Source organism: Bos taurus, chromosome 10 (genome assembly GCF_002263795.3).
Source record: "Bos taurus isolate L1 Dominette 01449 registration number 42190680 breed Hereford chromosome 10, ARS-UCD2.0, whole genome shotgun sequence".
Classification (NCBI taxonomy): Eukaryota; Metazoa; Chordata; class Mammalia; order Artiodactyla; family Bovidae; genus Bos; species Bos taurus.
In genome coordinates, this window is record NC_037337.1 from 65,696,580 (window position 1) to 65,719,964 (window position 23,385).

The 23,385-nt window shown below is 34.7% G+C and overlaps 1 protein-coding gene across 1 annotated transcript in view; it reads right to left on the bottom strand.

The window, feature by feature from the left end:
* Positions 1–23,385, bottom strand: part of DDHD1 (DDHD domain containing 1) — a 66,139-nt gene that overhangs the window by 21,596 nt on the left and 21,158 nt on the right. The window contains exons 3-6 of the mRNA NM_176643.3: positions 15,325–15,453; positions 14,132–14,279; positions 10,098–10,204; positions 8,737–8,843 (exon numbers count right to left, since the gene is read on the bottom strand). Of these exons, the coding sequence (NP_788816.2) occupies positions 8,737–8,843; positions 10,098–10,204; positions 14,132–14,279; positions 15,325–15,453 (491 nt within the window). The remainder of the gene's footprint in view (positions 1–8,736; positions 8,844–10,097; positions 10,205–14,131; positions 14,280–15,324; positions 15,454–23,385) is intronic.

The following is a 23,385-nucleotide window of genomic DNA, read 5'->3' on the forward strand; positions in this document are numbered from 1 at the left end:
AAAACTGCTTTCTTTGGAAATTTAGCTTTAATAAATATTACTGAAGTATTCTATGAAGTGAGAAGAACAAGGTTCTTTTGTTACTCAAATTCATTCATACAGGGCCCTGACCTGATTTTTAAGGTAGTCCTCTCCTCTTCGTATCACTGCTTACTACTATTTGGTTATAAACTTCCTGATACTCAACTTCTCATTTCAGTTCTTTTTAATATGTCAGCTGTTATTCAGACATACAAACGTTAATTACTAATTGCTTCCATATCTTGTTATTTTGTTTCAAGAGACAAGTTGCCTCCATTTGGTTCATTGAACGTTCTTTAGCAGAATCAAACTGGAAATTATTTGCGCATTCATGCTTGGCTGGGTTGGCAGTGACATGAATGAAGGTGCAATGTTCTGGTTGCTAACCTCACAGACCTCTACTGTACAATACTGAGGTCCTTGTTAAAGCTACTGAAACCATGTACATGGTCTGGAGGGCTTGTTAAATATAGATTGCTAGGTTCCATCCTAGAGTTTCAGATTCAGCAGTTCTGGGGATCACACATTAGTGGTAAATGCCTATAAAAATATCCCAAGACATGGGCTGTAGGTAATTCTAGTCAACAGAATTTAAAAAGTAGGCAGTATGATGTGAAATTACATGCTTTGTTCAAAGGGAGCTATAATGTAATGCTTTGGACTTGGCTTTGATAAGAATATGAACCAACCCTTAAAACTTTGTAATTTTCTTAATTGATAATCTACATGAAGGGAGGTACTGAAAAAGCTAATTTTTTAATAAAATACATTTCTTTAAAAGCAACATTTGTTGATAGTGTTTACTTTTGAAGGGCTCGATTTTAAAACTCCTACCATGAAGTCTGCTGCTGCTGCTGCTAAGTCGCTTCAGTTGTGTCTGACTCTGTGCGACCCCATAGACTGCAGCCCACCAGGCTCCCCCATCCCTGGGATTCTCCAGGCGAGAACACTGGAGTGGGTTGCCACTTCCTTCTCCAATGCATGAAAGTGAAAAAATAAAGTGAAGTCGCTCAGTCATGTCTGACTCCTAGCGACCCCATGGACTGCAGCCCACCAGGCCCCTCCGTCCATGGGATTTTCCAGGCATGAGAACTAGAAACACTAAAAGATAAATACCTAGGTACTTTGGCAAAAGATAACCCAATCTTTTTGTTTTTTTAAAATACCACCCCCATTAAAATTAAATAGTAAAAAATGAAACGATCTACCAGTTCCTCTACCAGTGATTAAGCTATTTCATATTTTAAAAATTTAAAGCATCACTCATTATACCAATAACTTCCTTAATCTAGCAGTCATAAAAAGTAAATATCCAACAAAGAGAAAGTCTTATTCAACACTAAAGTATTTCACCATGGACTGAAACAGAGAATGCATAGTTTCTGAAGAGCTGATGTTTTCATCTGTTTTAATAATCTTCTATGTGACTAGAAACAATCTTTGTGTTTTCTTATTAGAACATACCCAGATATAGTAGAACTTAAAATCTCTGTCTGCAGCTTACACATTTAGGAACGTGTGTGGTCAATATATTACAATTTTGAAAGACAACTTTTCGTGCAAAACAGCCTTGCACTACCTTTAAATGTCTTTATAAATCATCCACTCAGCAGCAAAAGAAGAAATTCACCTTGATGTTATGTCCAAAAAGTCTACTCTAATTAGGGTTTGTTTTTCCCCTTCTCCTTTCTGATCCATTTATATTTCTCCAGCTAGCATCCCTTTGTGACCAACTATATTCATTTGGGATATCTGAACCAAGATTAATGATATACCCTGTTATCTTAATTTTATTAACTCTATAATATTATCTAATCAATTTAGCTAAACTCTCACACAGAGAAAGCATTAGATGGCTCTTCAAAAGTTTAAGTTTCTAATTTTCATAACCATTGCTCAAAAATTAAAATTTATCAAGAAAGTCAACCAAAAAGGAAAAAAAATCCAGCAGTTTCAAGAGAGATTCTAAACACCTAAAATATGGCTGAAGAACATAATTAGTCATTTGTCTTTCTCTCTCCTTCAGGAAATTTTAATGAGAATAAGTAATTTAGAGTTGTAGTCATATATAGCAATTAAACAATTTTCAAATAGCAATGGCAAGATAGGACCATGACAATTCTCTTTTTTAGCTCTTCATTTTAAAAAATCCGTTGAAAAGAGAGTTCTGTTGCACCAAAGAGGTAACAGTTCTCTCTGGAGTTTCCATGTTACTTTATTTAGGGTTGAACAAAAGAGCCAAAGGCTCTCTAATGATGTCTTGATAGATTGGAGTTAGTTCCTTTAAAAAAACAAAAACAAAAATTGGTCCTCAGAAAGTGTGACCTGAGAAGTACTGTTCAGTATATACAAATTTTCCCCAAAGCACAACTTTTTAGTGCACAGTCACTAATTAGGGTCCTCCCATGAGCACTGAAGAAATCTGAGTGAAAAGTGGCCTCAGAGATGATTTAATTCAAACTCCTGTGAAGATAAAAGTCCCTTCAGTAACACCCATGGTAAAGGGATAAAGAGCTCAACATCTACCTCAGTGAGTACCTTTATCCAGAAGTGGTCACTTCTATTTAAAAAAAATTTTTTTCCCTCAGTTTTACCAAGATATAGTTGAGATATACACTGTGTAAGTTTCAGGTGTACAATGTAATGATTTGATACAGATATATACTGTGAAATGATTAACACAGTAAGTTTAGTTAAAATCCATCAGCTTACATTATCTACAAGTTTTTTCCTTTTAACACTTCTGTATTTTTAAGGCAACTACAGTTATTTCACAGTTCTTCATTGAGTAATCAAACATGTTCCTTTCCATATTTTCCTTATTTTACTTTCTAGAATTAACAGAGTAAATCTATTCCTTTTTTTAAATGGTAGCCCTTGAAATACATAAAGACAGATATATACTTAATTACAACTTGAAAATCTAAGCTCAAAGAACTGTACTGGAAACTATATCATAATATCTTTGATCCTCATGACAATCTTTGTGTACTAAGTCGCTTTGTTGTGTCCGACTCTTTGTGACCCTATGGACCCTGTAGCCCACCAGGCTCCTCTGTCCATGGGATGCTCCAGGCAAGAATACTGGAGTGGGTTGCCATGCCCTCCTCCAGCGGAGCTTCCTGACCCAGGGATCTAACCCGTGTCTCCTGCATTGCAGGCGAATTCTTTACTGCTGAGCCATGGGGGAAGCCCCATGACAATCTTTATCAATTGTGTAGTGTATGTCCATTTTAAGTGAGGAAGCTGAGAAATTGAGAAATTTTATGTAAGCTAGTTAAGTGGCAGATTTTAAAACTGCATCTATTTGACTACAAAGGCTGAGGAAGAGGAAAAAGGCTCTTGTGCCTATCAAATAAACCTAACAAGGTTAATTCACCAGACAGGCCTTAATCCTACAGAATCTTTGCTGGCTGTTATTTGTCATTACTTCCCTCAGGAAACATACACTATTGAAAAATAATTCAGTCTAGATATTGCCTAACACCAAGGAGTGAAAGTCGCTTAGTCATGTCTGACTCTTTGCGACCCCATGGACCAAACAGTTCATGGAATTCTCCAGGCCAGAATACTGGACTGGTTAGCCTTTCCCTTCTCCAGGGGATCTTCCCAAACCAGGGATTGAACCCAAGTCTCCCGCATTGCAGGCAGATTCTTTACCAACTGAGCTATCAGGGAAGCCCTGCCTAACACCAACCTTGTGCTAAATGAACTTTGATTTGCAGAGTCAGCTTTCCTTTTTAAAGAATAAGAACAATTTTTGCCCACTTCTCACTAAGTCTTTTTTATTTTCTTTCATTCTTCACAACGACTTAAGAAATGTTTGTCAAACTTTTCTGATGGTACCACCTGCGGAACTGTCAACAACACAAATTCCCAGGCTCTATCTCAGACCCACTGAGTCAGGATCTCCAGAGAAGGAAACTGCAAAAGTATTTTTTTTAGTTTCTTTTTCGTAACTTTTCATTTGGGAGTAATTTCAAATTTATAAAGCGTTGCAAAATAAAAAACTATACAAAGATCTTGCACAGGCTTTATCCAAGATTCACCTAATGTGAACATTTTTCTATTTGCCTTATCATTTGTTCTGTTTCTATTAACACACACAACTTCTCATTTGGGAGTAATTTCAAATTTATAAAGCGTTGCAAAATAAAAAACTATACAAAGATCTTTCACAGGCTTTATCCAAGATTCACCTAATGTGAACATTTTTCCATTTGCCTTATCATTTGTTCTGTTTCTATTAACACACACAGAACTTTTTTGTGACCCATTAAGTACATGTTATGTATTTCATGGTCTTTTACCCCTAAACACTCCAGTGTATATTTCATAACAAGCACAGTGCTGTTATCAAGTTCATAATTCACAGTCACATATTTCATCTAATCTAGTCCCACTCAGATTTTGTCAGTTGATCTTATAATATCCTTTGTAGTGTTTCCTCTGATCCAGTAAAGTATATACTTTAGTATGAGAAGTTAAAATTAACTATCATGTCTCTCTAATCTTCTCTATCTGAAACATTTTCCACAGCCATTCTTTTCCTTATTATATTAACATTTTAAAATAATACAGTCTCAATTCCTACTTTTAAATTACAACTTCCTCATTTTACATTCGTCTGACGTTCCCTTCTAATTGGAATGCTGCATAAATTATGCTCTGTCCTCCTCTGGATGTCCCTTAGAAACAACCCATAAAGGTGTTGCTGGATTTTTCCACTGTATACCTTTCTTTATTTTTTAAAAGCCATTCTGTTTTTTTCTTTAATTATGGTTTTATTCTAATGAGAGTCAACCAAGAGTTTAACCCAGGGAGTGACATGATTTAGTTAGTGTTGTTTAAAGATGTTTTTTTCCCTTGGTTGTGCAGCATGTGAGATCTTAAGTTCCCCAACCAGGGATTAAACCCACGTCCCTTGCAGTGAAAACATGGAGTCTTAACCACAAAACTGCCAGGCAAATCCTTCATTATTTTTAAACTAAAAGCAGTCGAGAGGATACACTTTATGCAAAAACTCTGTTCTGCATCAAACAACTACCCTCATTTTATTTTAACATAAATTTATTTATTTTAATTGGAGGCTAATTACTTTACAATATTGTATTGGTTTTGCCATACATCAACATGAATCTGCCACGAGTGCACGCATGTTCCCCATCCTGAACCCATACCATCCCTCTCTCCCCATACCATCCCTCTGGGTTATCCCAATGCACCAGTCCTGAGCATCCTGTATCATGCATTGAACCTGGGCTGGCGATTTGTTTCACATATGATATTATACATGTTTCAATGTCATTCTCCCAAATCATCCCACCCTCGCCCTCTCCCACAGAGTCCAAAAGACTGTTCTAGACGTCTGTGTCTCCTTTGCTGTCTCGCACACAGGGTTATTGTTACCATCTTTTTAAATTCCATATATATGCGTTAGTATACTGTATTGCGGAGAAGGCAATGGCTCCCCACTCCAGTACTCTTGCCTGGAAAATCCCATGGATGGAGGAGCCTGGTAGGCTGCAGTCCATGGGGTTGCTAAGAGTCGGACACGACTGACGACTTCACTTTCACTTTTCACTCTCATGCATTGGAGAAGGAAATGGCAACCCACTCCAGTGTTCTTGCCTGGAGAATCCCAGGGACGGGGGAGCCTGGTGGGCTGCCATCTGTGGGGTCGCACAGAGTCAGACACGACTGAAGTGACTTAGCAACATACTGTATTGGTGTTTTTCTTTCTGGCTTACTTCACTCTGTATAATAGGCTCCAGTTTAATACACCTCATTAGAACTGATTCAAATGTCAACCATCCTCATTTTAGCATTCACTGATGACTTTTGCCCAGTTCTCTCCTGCTTGATCCTATCATGATGGCTGCAAAATGAGACCTTTCCAACTCCAGCTTTCCTTCCATACTTACTAGTAAGCTCTGGGCATTCTACTGTAAGCAAAGGACCTCTCTTCTTCCCAATTTGTTTATCTATTTATAAGCGATAAGGACTTACAAACTTTTCAGTGATTTAAAATTCTTAAGTACATTAACCTTATTATAATTCTATAAAATATACTAATAATTCCTTACAATAAGTAATAGCTGTTTAGTTGCTAAGTCATGTCTGACTCTTTGTGACCCCATGGACTGTATAGCCCACCAGGCTCCTCTGTCCATGGGGTTCTCCAGGCAAGAAGACTGGAGGGGTTGCCATTTCCTTCTCCAGGGAATCTTCCCAATCCAGGGATTGAACCCAAGTCTCCTGCATTGCAGGTGGATTCTTTACCACTGAACCACCTGAGAAGCCTACAATAAGTAATAATACTAAATTATTTTGGTGTTCAAATTCTTCCAGATTTGGTCAGTGGGATCTGCTTCTTTAAGTCATTCTATGTCCATGCGTCTTGCCTCATCGTTCTTTTGAGCAGTTTTCCACCTTCTGTCAAAACAAGTTCTTTCGGCTTTGACTTGAACCTATCCTGCCCTAGTCCTGGAAGCCATTTTCCCAAGAAACTCTACTTTTTCTTAGTGGGGAGTAACAGTACTAGGCAAAGATCTGGGTGCTAGGTGTGTTCATTAAGTTGGGGTGTCTGCTTCTTAGTCCTTTCAGTGGACAGAGATAGGAAATACATGCATATATTATGCATAACATAACATAACATGCATAACACATGCATAAACATATATATATATGTTTAAACATGTATGCTTTCTTTTCAAAGTCATATATTCACATTAATATCCTCAACTCCAATGCCTCCCATGGGGGTATTTTTAACGGGCACCATAACTGATTGTTCTAAAAAGGTATGTTTCAGAAACACTGCTGAAGATTGCTGATGAATCTCAGACACAAGTTCTCAGTGCTTTTCCATTAAATTCAACTGGATCAAAAAACCAACTAATTTAAAGCCCTGGGTGTTCTCCTTCCATTTCACTTACATTAGCTATCAGTTCCCTTCTCCTACTGAATATCTGTTTTACTCAATTCCATTCTGAGGAGAATATCTTTGAAGATACAAGAGCAAAATAAAAGGTGATCACTTTCTCAGTCATCATTTGTCAATGGCCAGAGGTTTGAATGTGACAGTTTTCCCTTTTTAGTTTTTCTGGATATTAATGCCAACTTTTAAAAAAGCACGTGCTACTTTTAGAGGACATGACTCAGAGCATGTTAATCTTGAAGACTCAGGATACCTTCTTAGGGATACTACCAACTGTGTGTGTGTGTGTGTGTGTGTGTGTGTGTGTACAGTAATATGCTTTCAGCCCTTTTCTTTCCCTTTTCCTTCTCTCACTGGTTTACTTGCAATACTATAGTTCAATACCCACTGTACACTATAAAGGCCTATAAACATGGAAATTATTAGAATTCTACTTTACCGACTAGGCCTTCCTTTTTGATCAGAATTAAGTCCAGAGGATGAGATGGTTGGATGGCATCATCGACTCAAAGGACTTGAGTTTGAGCAAGCTCAGGGAGACAGTGAAGGACAGAGAAACCTGGAGTGTTGCAGTCCGTGAGGTTGCAAAGAGTCAGCCATGACTGAGTGACTGAACAACAAAGTCCAGAAGAGCAGTTCTGCTTACAGCTCTTGTGTGTATGTGCTCAGGTGCTCAGTAATGTCCAATTCTTTGCAATCCCACGGACGGTAGCCTGCCAGGCTCCTCTGACCATGGAATTTTCCAGGAAAGAATACTGGAGCTGGTTGCCATTTCCTATTCCAGGGGATTTTCCTGATCCAGGGATCAAACCTCCATCTCCTGCATTGACAGGCGGATTCTTTATCACTGCACCATTTGAGAAGCCCGAAGCTGCTTTTACTGTTTTCAAATACATCAAGGCAAACCTTGCCGAATACTGGCGTATGGCAATGGGGGATATAGAAAGAGAAATAAAGAAAAATCCTAAGGGAATGGTAGTTGGAAGAGAAGGAAGCTCCTATGGCAACTAAGCAAACATGCTTCTATAGATATACAAAAGATATCATGGATAAAGTTAGCGAATGAATGTGAATGAACAAAATTCGCAATGGATTGGCTTGGAGCAGCACAGCTGCTCTACTGGTAATTACTCCTTGTACTAGTTTCTTCATCCTTCAGATGAAGATACTAATCACACTGACTTCACAGGTAAGAATTAAACAAGTTAATGCATGTTAGGTACTTAATACTGCTATTTCCATGAAACCGAATTCTTTTTCTCTTACCAATGAAGTGACAAATTGCATTCATAGAAATTCTCTCATCCCTCTGATTAAACTTTCACTCCCTCACCTCCTTTAGGGTTACTTTTATGATGGATGAGCACCATTACCATTTGAGATCTATACAAATCCACTATAGAAATGATACAATAAAAGTAGGCCTATTATATACAAAACTCTAAGTGTCTAAAACTTTTGTGAGGACAATCCTCAAAGATATTAATCAGATTTATGAAAACTGACATATTTTCACAGAGCTATTTTCTAACCAAACTCTCACTTCCAAGATTATCATGTTACAATATTATTATCATGTTACAATATTGTTATCATGTTACAACATTAAGGGTCCCAATGGGCAGCTTAAGACTATCAAATGCACTATGAAACAGAGGCTATAATTTCTTACTTGCTTGTAAAACAAAAGAGAACATAAAATGTTAAAATTCAGGACACACATGCTATCACTCTAAAAAATAACCAATAAGCAATAAGATAATCATGATACTTACTTCATCTCTATACAGTGGGCTAGTATAATACATTATGTCCATTGCACTGCTGTTTAACATATCCCTTAAACCTCGCACTTTGTCTGGAGTAATGGAATCAACAGTGTCTACAAGTTAAAAAAAAAAATGAACTGAGAAGATAATTTTAGGGGAAAAAACAGTGAAAAAAATACATTCCCTCAGTGTTTCATATTAAAGTTTAAATATTCAAGACTACCTTTGAATCTGATGAAACTTACCTTCTTGAAATTTTACTATTTGTTAACTGAAAAATGATGAAGGGTATTTAACTACCACAAACATCAATGTACTTATTGGTGCTGAAAGATTGAAAACATTCCTTTAAATCAGGAACAAGCTATTTAATAAAATTAGAAAAATTTTATTGATGTTCAGCTGATGTACAATAAGCTTTAGATGAACATAGTAATTCAAAAATTTTAAATGGTTATACTCCATTTAGAGTTATTGTAAAATATTGTCTATTGTCCTTGTTTTATACAATGTACCCTTGCAGCTTATTTATTTTATATGCAGTAGTTTGTACTTCTCAATCCCCTTTCTTGTCCCTGTCTTCCTGGTAACCACCTGTTTGTTCTGTTTCTTTTTGTTATATTCACAAGTTTGCTTTTTTTAAAATTCCATATATAAGTGATATCATATAGTATTTGTCTTTGTCTTATTTCATTTAGCATAATATTCTGCAAGTGCATTCATGTCAGTGCAAATGGCAAAATTTCATTGTTTTTTATGATGTATTGGAGCTTCAGCTTCAGCATCAGTCCTTTCAATGAATATTCAGGACTGATTTCCTTTAGGATGGACTGGTTTGATCTCCTTGCTGTCCAAGAGATTCTCAAGAATCTTCTCCAGTACCACAGTTCAAAAGCATCAACCTAAACATTCTATTTTAATGGTTTTAATATTCAAAGGGCAAAACTTATTGTAAAGATGCATATTTTATGTAATTTCTCTGTGTTAGAGTAAAATTCATCAGCCCAAGGAATGCAGGAATGACAATAAAACAAAAAACCTAAGATTTTATCTTCCAAATACAAGGGAGGAAAATTATCAGGAAGAAACTGTAAGCTCATATGAAATTGTACAACAAATGCTTTAAAAGTATTGACAAGTCATTTTTCTGTCAAAAACTTTAGGGCATTCATGAAAACTGTACTATCAGAGAAATCTATATGGTGGTCCAAAATGATGTTAAGTCAATATAATTACTTGTTTTTTTAAAAAATGGATTTTATTTTCCTAAATAATCTAGAACAAAGAGTGAGTATACATCAAGACAAATAAATTAAAAACACTTCATTTCCATTGACTAAATCATTTAATTTTTAAACAAAATGTACCTCCATCAAGAGTAAGTTTTGACCGCCACTCAACAGGCAGAAATTCAACATGTGTTGCATGGTTGGAAAAATGCCTTTCTTCTATTTTTCTTGCAGCCTCTCTCATCCTTAAAAAAACCAAACCAAAACAAAACTCTATCAGAGCAACTTCACATATGCATTTACATGGTATAAAATGCCTTCAATCATAACACTTCCAAATTGCTTATAACTCTGTCCAATTACGTTTAAATTACTGCTACATTATACAATAGTCTGTAATACTAAGACACCTTCATTTCAAAACTGTTTTCTTAAATTTGTCATCTCTGATTGCAAATATTTCAAGATTTGATACTATATTCTAAATAATTATAAGTCTTTAGTGGAGAGAATAATATATAATAAAATACCCTGTGTGTGTGTGTTAAGTTGCTTCAGTCATGTCCGATTCTGTGACCCTATGGACTGTAGCCGGCCAGGCTCCTCTGTCCATGGTATTCTCCTGGCAAGAATACTGGAGTGGACTGCTATGCCCTCCTAATAAAATACCCTACCTCTAAATAATTAGCACATTGTGGCCTGTCTTATTTCATCTATTTCTCCACACAATATAGGTTTTTAAATTCTACTTTGAAAATTAAGGTACAGCAAAATATTTTTTTAAACTTTTGAACTGAGCTCCAAATACAGCCCATGCATTGCAAATGTTAGATGTCTCTTAAGTGTCTTTTAATCTATAGATCCTTCTCTTTCTTTTTTTGGCTTTGTAATTATTTTTATGTCCTGCAGAGTTTCTCAGTCTAATTTTTAATGACTGCATCCCCATAGAGTTCCTTAATTAGTGCTTCTTGTTGCCTATTTGGTGGTGAGATACAGGGGTCTTATCAGATTCAAGTTCTACTGTTTTGGCTAGACTACTACTCCATATATATACACACACACACACACACACACACATATCTGGTTTTCTCTTTTTCTGGTGATACTAGCAAATGCTGTGATCACTGCTTAGCTCCACTAATTTACTATGGTTGCAAAAGAGTGCTTTTTAAATCTCACTACTCCTTACACTTCAGGAAAGAGAAATTCTCCCACATCAAATACTTGCTTGCTGCTTTGTGATACAATCAAATAATTTCTGTATGAACTGAGAAAAAGCAGGATAAATGGTTAAGTCTTCTCTTTTATTAACAACTAAATACTGAGTTGTTAAGAGGTCTTATATTTTTTGACATTATTACTAACTCATAGATTTAAAACATATTTGAACTGTTCTAAACCATTGTAGTTATTATCTTTACTGATGCTTAAATCGTTTCCTTTCTGGTCAGTGAGTCTCTTCAAATTTACTTCTGTATTCTTTTAGATATGACCTCGGTAGCTTTTACTTATTTATTTATTTTTAAACAATTCAGTTGCTTTTAGTATCATTAAGTTGTATAACCAACACCACTGTCTAAGTTCAGAACACTTTCATTATTCCCATAAGAAACACTCTACCCAGAGTAGTCAAATCCCGTAATTCTTCCCTCTAGGCCCTGACACCATAAATCAACTTTGTCTCCATGAACTTGCCTATTTTGGATTTTTCAGATAAATAACATCTATAATATACGGTCTTTTGTGTCTGGCTTCTTTCACTTAGCATAATGTTTCAAGGATCATCCATGTTGTATCATGAATCAGTTTTTCTTTGCTTTTTAAGGCTGAATGATTCTATTGTATAAATATATCACTTCTGTTTATTCATTCACCAGTAGATGGACATTTAGTTTTTTTGGGGGGGCTATTATAAATAATTCTGCAGTGAATATTAAGAAGTTTTTCTGCAGATACATGCTTTCAATTCTCTTGGGTATACACCTAGAAGTAGAATTGCTGGCTCACATGTTAACTCCACATTTAACTTTTCTGAGGAAAGTGCCAAACTGTTTTCTAAAGCAGCTGTACTATTTTACAATCCCATCAACAACATATGAGGGTTCTTATTTTTTTTTACATCCTTGCTAATATTTGCTATTTTCTATCTTTTTGATAAGAGTCATTGTAGTCAATAGGAAGTGGTATCTCCCTGTGGTTTTGAATTGCAATTTCTTAATGACTGATCTCCTTTAGAATGGACTGGTTGGATCTCCTTGCAGTCCAAGGGACTTTCAAGATTCTTCTCCACCACCACAGTTTAAAAGCATCAATTCTTTGGCGCTCAGCTTTCTTCACAGTCCAACTCTTACATCCATACACGACCACTGGAAAAACCATAGCCTTGACTAGACGGACCTTTGTTGGCAAAGTAATGTCTCTGCTTTTTAATATGCTGTCTAGGTTGGTCATAACTTTTCCTTCCAAGGAGTAAGCGTCTTTTAATTTCATGGCTGCAATCACCATCTGCAGTGATTTTGGAGCCCAGAAAAATAAAGTCTGACACTGTTTCCCCATTTATTTGCCATGAAGTGATGGCACTGGATGCCATGATCTTAGTTTTCTGAATGTTGAACTTTAAGCCAACTTTTTCACTCTCCTCTTTCACCTTCATCAAGAGGCTCTTTAGTTCCTCTTCACTTTCTGCCATAAGGGTGGTGTCATGGAAAGACGGTGAGTACAGCAGATCAGATCATGGTCGTGTACAGATTCAGGCAGTTGCAGGTGATACTACCAGTCATTAAAATGCATAGACTAGCAGGGACTTCTGGAAAAAAAGACTAATTGTCTTCTTCCTGAACTCAAATACAAGATGATATAAACCACATCTAGAACCACAGGAGATGTCTGAAAATAGCTAAAAAATGAAGGCGTGTAGAACAGATAGAAACTGGATTCTGATAACTTGTTTGGCAAATCTTAGACTTCTCAGTTTTATGGACTACTAAATCCTCCTTCTGAGTTAAGTTTTCCCTCACTTGTACCCAAAGAAATCAAGTTGGTACCTTTCCAAATATGAACAGCTCCAGAGAGAACATGTTACTAAACCTACTTCTCAGATTCCTTAGGTAACCAAGGAGAAGATTAGCATCTTGCCCCAAGAATGTAAATATTGTGGGAAGTACAAATCATCAGAAAAGAAAATCAGAATCAGAGGGAAGAGATCTCTGTAATACAAGCTACAGAGAATGACAAGGATCAGAATGACCTGGCAGTGTCTGACAAAGATTTTTTGTTTTTTTCAAATTGAACTGTACTTTTAATTTAACCCATAAGCTGGCATTAAAAGGTGTTACAATAAAAAGTAAAATAGAACTCAACATTGTATTATTATAGAGAAATTGCTGAGGACATAGTTCCTGGTATCATACAGGATTTGCTTTATTAGGACTCAAGAAACACATTTACTTGAAATTTCAGAACCTGATAAATTGTGTTCTCAACACTTGATTTTTTCTCACATTATAAATCTGATCAGATTTTTCTTTATACTGGCTGCAAGTTGAGAGCCAAGTTTGTGGCAGAACCCATAACTCTAAAATTTCCTTTTCACACTGTCCTAAATATTTTTGAAACTCATATATGAACATTCCTTCTCCCAACAACATCTTAACAAGCTTTTAGAATAAAGCTGAATACAAATAACTGAGGTAAATAACCTGCCTAGCATGTTGGCAAAACACCCACTGTTTGTTCTCTATAAAATTTAGGGTTCAGTTTCCTCTGGTTATAATTAATTGGACAAGTTAAGCTGCTAACTGGCAACTTACACAATTCTTAGCTTTTTCAGAATTATACAGTATTCTCAGTTTCTGCAATGCAGAGATTAACACAGAAACTTAAAACTAGACTTTTTTCTTGCTTTCAACTTTAATGTAAACTAATAATACATTAAGTAAAAAGGCTTTCTTATCCCTTCACTTCTCCATGTTAAGAGGGAAAAAAATCAAATAAATATTATATCATCACCTAGATATGATCATTCTCAAAATTTGGTCCAAAAGCTTCATCTACAACTGAAACAGAATAGCTGGCACCGGAGAAACATGTGGACTAATGATTAAACTATATTATACCCTGGACAAAAGTTTGGACTCTGACTAGATGGAGAATGTAGTCATCAAAACACTCACATGGCAGTATTTTTGATAATTCTTCCTTGGTCCATTTTCTGTCCAATGCCATGCACAACAAATACGATATGGGTAGTCTGAGATGGCTTGTCTTCTAATGTCGCTTCTTCTACATAACCTCTATGAAGTCTGGTCCCACTACTTGATGCTGTGGGAAAATCATGGTTCTAAGCTTATTACTTATTACAGAGATAGCATTTTCACTATATTGAAAAAAATAGGGGGGATAAAATTTGTAAGATATAGAATGATTAGCTCTAATAAAAAGGACTGAACTAGACATGACAGTGAAGCCAGAAACAAGGCAAAAAGAAAAAAAGATGAACTGAATACATAAAAATTAAAAACATCTCTGTAAGAAAATATTATGAAGCAAAGATAAAAGAAGAATGACAAATGGGAAAACATCTTGCAAAACATGACACACAGTAAGTTAATTAAAGAACTTATTAATCAAAAAGTGAAATGAATCATCCAAATAGCAAAATGGGCTAAAGGTGTGATAATCCACAAAACAAATACAACTAATGAACAAATAAATGTGTAAGCACATCTATTATCAAAGAATTTAAAAAGATAGTAAAAAATTATCAGACAGAAAAAATTTTTGAAAAAATATTTTTTGACATGCACTCACATCTTTTCCAGGTATCAGTCCCTCTTTTCTTCCTTTTAGTCAATTTTGTTTTGTTTAAAGATTTGTCTATTCTCAATGCCTCCATTTCTTCAGGTTCTACTTAAACTTCAACTCATGCCCATCTGTCTCTGTCCCAGAAATTCATCTAAGTCACCAATGATCTACATTTCACTAAATCCAAAGAAAAATTTCCAGTCTTCACTTTTCCTGACACTGTTTCAATTGCTTGTCAATTGTCGTTTCAACTGACACAATTTCAACCGCTATGTTTTATTTCACATCACTGTCTCAGGTCTGACTGCTTTTGTGCTTTGAGAAGTAAAAAAACATATTTAATAATCTTGCCAGATCATTCCTAATATATAATTATTTATTAATGAATACACGTCAACTCAGTCACTTTAATTAAAGTTAGTTTAACATGGTAGAAACTGTATTAAACTTAATACATATTTAAAATATACTGAAAATAAAATCTGAATTGTCTGTTTTAAATATAAGAGAAAAAGTCAGAGTCCCAACATTTTGACAAACTCTAATAATATTTAACAAATACCTTTAGAAAATCCCAGTTTTTGAGTAACTGTTCTTGCAATTTTGGATGTTGTTGCATCACTATAAAGATATACTTCATCCACACTGTGCCAGTCCACGTGGTTTCGACTCAATTTGAAACTATGAATAGCTGTTGCAAAAAGGAAAAATCTGAAGTTCTCCAAGACAAACTTCATTTAAGTGAAAATACACAGATTTTTTGGAATGAATATTTTAACTCAGTTCAACAAAAAACTTTTATTGAAACATATATCAATGTGAAACAAGTCACGGACAGGGACTTTATTTTATAAATTATTAAACATGCTATAGGAAAAGGGAACTTGTTAGAACAACATGGAATAAAACTGGCTTAACTACCATAATTTTAACCTCTTTAGGAAATATGCTTTGATTATTAAAGAACTGCTTTCCCAGGTTATCTGATCATTCCTTAGGTCTAAGGGATATACACCTTCATGAAAGTCCTCAGTACCTTTGATATAGAAACTTAAGTTCCATTTCTTCTGTTGACTTTACTTTTTGTTCTGTGGAAACTACTCAGCATAAGATAAAACAAGACTCGGGTGAAAAAAAAAATTATCTTTAAACTGGGAAGAGAATAACCTAATTTATTAGAATATAAGGTATTTTGGGAATGGGTATTAAAGCCAATTATCACTGGATACTGCTCACCCTAACAGAACCCCAAAGTTGAAAGAGCTTTTAAAAAGAAATCAGTTTTTTCCTACTATTATGTTCAAATTAGTATGGTTATTTCATTTCTGTAATGAGGTATGCTTGGTGAAATGAGCTCTAAAGAAAAAAAAAAAGCCAAACCTATATTCTCTGGGAATAAAACTCTGTGAGGCAGGGACTATACCTTAATCACTTTGTATCACTACCACCAAACACAGTCCTAGCATACTGTTTGACATGTATCACAAATTTAGTAATGTTTGTGGAAGCAACAGATTAAGGTAATTCTCAAAACATGTCCACCAATTCATCTTTTGATAATTCTTACAGTCTGAAGGACTTAAACTTTTCTCTTTATCTCTTATATAGAGGTAAGAAAAATTCACATACCTTTATAAAACCAGTCACCTTCAAATCATTGTGCCTAATTTATGTCTTTAAAATACTCTTAAAGCAAAATATTATGTCCCATTATATATAAACACATAGAGGTATAAAGAAAGGGATTAAGTGACTTGCCACAAAACTAGCTAGTGACAGAGTCTGACTCTTCTGTTGAGGATAGAGTCCTGGTGAAGATCTAAGACCATAAGACACTTTTTGTGAAAAGGTATTTCTTACGAGAATACAAAGAAAAGCAAATCCTTGCCAAGAAAATGTACTTCGGAGTTATGGTTAAAAATGCCATTTCAAAAATTTATGAAAAACCAATTTATACCTTCCTGACCTACCAGGACACATTACTACTAACATTGAACACAAGACCAAGATGCAATTAACATAACAAACCTGAATAATACCTTCTCTTGCAAACAAAACAAAACAAAACACAAACCCAGTGTAAAAACTCAGTCTTTTAACTAAAAGAACTTTCCATAATTAAAAAATCTTTTGCAAGAGTTTAAGTTATTTACTTTCCTAAATCTATGTCTGATTCTTAAGTCAGTACTTTAAGCCTTTTAATCCAGTGTTTCAAAACTGCATTTTTGTTAAAACAGTTCTGAGCAACATATTCTTAAAACATTAAAACTATAAGACCAAGATATTAACAGTGTTAAGTCAACAAAATTTTGTTTCTCTCTAAACCATTCACATTGTCTTAAAGCATGTTAATATTGGCAAATATCCTATTGCTGAACTACATACATGGTTTGCAAATGTTTATACCACTTATAATTAATACTAACCAAAATAACACACTGGATACATTTCTATAAAACTAATAATTTCTATGCTCTAAGTACAACTGAATGCTATAGATGCAACTGAAAGCTACAAGCCAGGAATATATCTACAAGGAGAAATAAAACTACAATTACTGTACCTTGGGAACGCTTTCGTTTAAGACCTGCTGCATCTGTACTCTCCTTATATCCTCTCCATTTGAACAGAGAAGGGAGGGAGAAGGGAGGGAGGTGGTAGACAACTAAGAAAGCAAAAACACTGAGCTTCAAAGTAAATTTTAAATGAGGTTTACCATTTTGCCTTTTTGTTGTATTAACTTTAAAAAATTAGTTGTATTTGACAAACATTATTCTAAATGCTTTATATAAATTCCAATTAAAAATCAGTGAAGCAAAATATTAGTTTAATAATGTTTATCAAATATATGCTTCTACTTTTACTCAAAGTAAAAAGGCAAATGATATCTAAATATATCAAAGACACCTACATGATCACCATTTTTAACATCTTTGTATAGATAGAATAAAAAACAAAACACGGCATTTTTGTATGCATAAGAGAATAATAAATCCCCATCTTTACAATACTAAGGTTATTTACTCTCAACAAATTTGTGATTATGACACAGCCAACATCTGATATGCAAACTGAAAATTCAATAAACAATATTAAACATCTAATGCAGCTTTCCTGAGAAGGTACCATAGTACACATTCTACTAGATGCTTTCCCTCCCTGAAGCATAATAGAGCCTTCCTGTAGAAATATTCTTTTCACAATTCTATTCAACAAAGTTGTTAAAATATTTTCAAAAATGAAAACATGAAACTTTTCAAAAAAATTAAACTGAAAGCTCTACTTTGAACTGATTTTTAGTGATAAAATAATGAAAGATTTATTAGTGACAGAATTACAAGAAAAAGTTATTAAAAATGTATGCTGTGACATCTTGTAAGTATAAAACAGACAACCGAGTAAAGCCAGACAGACTTGATATTTGGCAAATCAGTAAATAACCTTAAAATCAACACTTTCCCTGTCAAATATTGCTAGTTATATATCAACAAATTTCTTCACATTTTAAAATAAGCAATTATTAAAAAAAATCCACTAAGAATTAAATCTTACAATCAGTTTCTCTACAGTCCAGTTAATGAATCACAGAATCTTTATGATTTAGTTCAAATTTGATTCCCTGGTAGCTCAGCTGGTAAAGAATCCACCTGCAATGCAGGCGACTCTGGTTCGATTCCTGGGTTGGGAAGATCTGCTGGAGAAGGGATAGGCTACCACTCCAGTATTCTTGGGTTTCCCTGGTGGTTCAGCTGGTTAAGAATCCGCCTGCAATGTGGGAGACCTGGGTTCGATCCCTGGGTTGGGAAGATCCCCTGGAGAAGGGAACGGCTACTCACTCCAATATTCTGGCCTGGAGAATTCCATGAACTGTGTATAGTCCATGGGGTCGCAAAAAGTCAGGCACAACTGAGCAATGTATATACTTCACATGTTTGATTTTCATCCTCACTCTCTTCTACATTAATGTGACATTCAAAGATTAAATACTGCTCAAATACAAAAATACTTAATTCCAACTGTATAGTACTAGAAATTAAAAAAAAATCTTACATATAAAGTAAATTTAAAGACACATGTGATAAAGGTAATTGAGAAATGCTTACAAGGCATTTCATAACTTTATATGTAATTAGGTGATTATAAAAAAAGTACAGACAATAATTACAAGCTGAGTTGTAACATTAGGATTATAAAAATCTTTCGCTGTCACAGAAGGGTGGAAAATGACAACCAAAACAATTTTCTGCACTGAACATATTTCTTCTTTCATGTGCTTTCTGGTCACTTACTAAGGGGTAGATATACCACTTGCAGGAAAAAAAATCATTAGGAAAAAGCTAACATATCCAAGTAGATCAAATCTGAAATATACTTGAGACTTTACTGCTCAAACAAAGCCTAGACTTACAAGTCTACTAGCAAAACTAACGATGCCCTCACTAAGAAATAACTAGAGGGAAACATATGGACCACCCGATCACACTTTAAAATTATGTAAACACTTTCTAAAAGCTAGTCTATATAAAAATGAAAGCTTTTACCTAAAGGAATACTAATGTAAGGATTAACAACAAGACAAATATCCCAATATACTAAAATCAGAGAAACATATTCAAAACATTTTCACAAAATTAAAAACATGCTTATTAACCTTCTTCTCATATTTAATTCTTATTTTCACTTGAAAAGCATTTGCTTTGTTACAACATCCTGTAGCATGGAGAGTTTAATTTTTTTCAACCCAAAGCAAAGAATTAAGTACCACCACAAGTAGACACAAAAAGGTGATCCTTTTTGTCCTTTGATCCTTCCAACAAGGATCACTAAAATAAAGTTTTAGTTAAGAATTCTCACATTGTGTTTGTTAGCAAAAGTATGCACAAACTCAAAATACAACTGAAAATTCTAATTAAATGCTAACATTTAATAAAACTTTTCATTTATGTAGTAAAGTCTTACACAGCAAGGAAAAAGATTTTAAGTACTAAGACACAGTGTTTTCAATAAATTTCCTTACTATAATTCATGTCTTACAGAAATGGCCTTCATTATATAATTCTGAAAGCAGAGTATCAAAAAGGAGGTTGCTGAAGTATACTACTCCCTAAAATAGAATAACTTTATAACTTTTCCCTTTGCAAAAGCTGGCAACCTGGATAATCTCAACTTCAGGGAAAGGAGATTTTCACGTCTCATATCTGCCAACTAGAATGAGAAAACTCCTGTCAATCTTCTTGGATCTCACAGAACTAAATACATACATTTGTAAAAACTGATTAATAATTAAAAGCTAGAAGATGGGAATCCTGTTAGCCACCAAACAGGAAAAGAAAAGCTGGTGAGAAAGGGTTATTACTCCTTCCTTCCTTTTCCGCATTCTCCCTTCCTCTCTACCCTTCCTGGCCTTAGACTTTGGAAATGATATATTCAGTTTGGGATATCCTTATCCCGCAATAGGATAGGTATATAGACTACATGCCGAATTGTTAAATGCTATAAATCCCTGGGGATCCACCAACACTTGTGCTGTCATAGCATCCCAACTTAGCTTGAACAGTAAAAAGTCCTTTTTTTAAAATTTTTTAACTTTTAGCCTATGTGTGATTTTATATTGAGTCCCTGATAGCTCAGTTGGTAAAGAATCTGCCTGCAATGCAGAAGACCCCAGTTCCATTTCACATTTCTGGGTTGGGAAGATCTGCTGGAAAAAGAATAGGCTACCCACTCCAGTATTCATGGACTTCCCTTGTGGCTCAGCTGGTAAAGAATCTGCCTGCAAAGAGGACCCCTGGGTTCAATCCCTGGGTTAGGAAGATTCCCTGGAGGAGGGAATGGCTACCCACTCCAGTATTCTGGCTTGGAGAAGTCCATGGACTCTATAGTTCATGGGGTCCCAAAGAGTAGGACACAACTGAGCAACTTTCACTTTCACTTTCTTTCACTTCATGACTCTTGTAGACACATATAGTTGGATTGTGCATTCCAAACAAATCTGTCAATCTCTGCCTTTCAACTGGAGTGTTACTTCACTTACATTTACTATAGTTTTTGATACGGGTGAATTGAGGTCTATCATTTCCCATTCATTTTCTTTGTTTTATCTGTATTTATTTCTCCTTCTGTTGTTTCTTTTGTTTTATATATATATATATATATATATTTACTATTTTAATTTCTCTACTGGCCTTAAGAAAAAAAAATAACATCTTTTTATTGTGGAATAATTTTCAACCTACAGAAAAGCTGCAAAAATAGTACAGAGAGTTATCACTATCATATATATCCTTCATCCAGCTTCTCCTAATGTTAGCGTAACTATACAGTACAATGATCAAAACTAAGAAATTAAGGTTGATATAATACTATCAGCTAAAATACTGACTTTATTCAGAATTTTCCAGCTTTTCTACTAAAGTCCTTTTCTGTCTTTGGATCCAATCCAAGATACCATGTTGCATTTTGATGCTATGTTTCCTTAGTTTCCTCTAAATTGTAATGAATTCTTTAATCTTTCCTTGTCTTCCATGGCTTTGACACTTAAAAAAATTTTTTTTTCAGCTTTACTGAGGTACAATTGACAAAATTATAAGAAATTTAAAGTTTACATTATGGTGATTTGATAAACACTATTAAAAGTATCCTGACTCCATCCGGTTAATTATGACGTTGACATTTCCAAAGAATACTAGTGAGTTATTTTGCAAAATGTCCCTCAATTTGAATTTGTCTGATGTTTTCTTGTAATTGGATTGAGGTTATACAGTTTTTGACCAGAGCAGTTGTAGGACTAATTCATTTAGTTCAACCATTTTTTACTGATTACTGCTTGGATAGATAAATTATAAAATGAGGGAGATACTACTCTAGGACTTTTAAATATTTACAAAGTAACTTATTTGAAGCCCTGCCTTTATTTTATGACTCAAGCACTTCCCTGGTGGCTCAGATGGTAAAGAACCTGCCTGTAAGGCAGGAGACCAGGGTTCAATCCCTGGGTTGGGAAGATCCCCAGAAGGAAATGGTAACCCATTCCAGTATTCTTGCCTGGCAATTCCACAGACAGAGGAGCCTGGTGGGCTACAGTCCATGGGGTTGCAAAGAGTTGGACGTAACTGAGCAACTAACACTAACTCTACAATAACTTTAATCCCCAGTGAACTTCTAGCTTTCATTTGTTAGGCTGCCAGATAAATGTATCCTAGCCTCGGAGGTGGGGTTGGAAGAGAATCATTTTTTAACTCAGAGAAAATGAAATTTAAACCACAAAATACGATTATACTTTGGGGGGTTTATCTTTCTTTGAAAGATAAATAAGTTATGCTAAACTTCAATTTAATTCAGTGTTTAAGATTAGTAGGATAATTAATAAGAAGATAATAAATATATTCAGTGTATTTGTGTCAATAACTACACTAACCAAGATACAGATAAGGTCAGAAGGAAAAGGAATTAAGATTTTATTTGAATGTCCTTCAAGGAAAGAGGGACTTTCCTTGTGGCTCAGCTGGTGAAGAATCTGCTTTATGCAGAGAGACCTGGGTTTGATCCCTGGGTTGGAAAGATCCCCTGGAGAAGGGAAAGGCTACCTACTCCAGTATTCTGGCCTGGAGAATTCCATCGACTGTATAGTCCATGGGGTCAAAAAGAGCTGGACACGACTGAGGGACTTTCACTTTCACTTCAAGGCAAGAACTCTGTTAAGCTTCTTAGGAATTCCCCAGAGAACTTAAAAAGAGTTCCTGAATAGTTTTTTTTTTTTTAATTTTAAATTATTAAATATGATACTTTCTCAGAAAGTCTCATTTGAGTAACTCCACTGCACTGTGATTGCCAATTCTATATCTCTTTTTCAAGAATGTATAATATGCACTGTCTACTTTGTTATCTTGTATTTATTCTCTGTAACTTCTCATCTGCAGGCTTTGTCATCCCCAGTGGTTTAAAACTCCTTGAAGGACAAAACCCTGTGTTTTTTTTTTTTTACAAAAGTAATGAGCATAGTACTATTTGCACAAAGAATCTTCAAAATCTTCTAGCAATATGAAGAGTCAAGGCTTTACTTAGGTACAATAAGAAAATTTAAGTGGAAAAACTATTTTCCCCCTAAAATTAATAAAATAGGAAATTTCAGAAACTTAAAGGTAAGAAGCAAAATAATCAAAAGATAATACTTTTTTATTTTTGTATTGCAAATTTGAGTTATTTTTCCAACAACCTAGCTTTTTGGACAGCAAATGTTCTTTCCTCAAGACCAGTGATAATTTTCAAATGTACTACAGAATTTCCCATAATCTTCAAAGTCAAAAGTCACATTTTAATACATAAATGTATGTTCTATGTAATACTGAATAACAAAATGGCTGGAAATTCATGACAACAGTACATACAATGAATTGAACTTTGTTGATAATAAAACATCCTGATGTTTTATGTCACAATATATTAAAAAAATCAATTTTTCTTCTAATGAACCTCAAAAGATCATCAATTTGAAAGATTACAATACCAAAGTGTTCTATACTTTAACAATTTTCTATTATTACTAATTAGAATTTTACCACCCAATCTGTATCTTTAAAGCTATCAAAAAATACAGTAATATCCTAGATTGACAAGCCCAAAG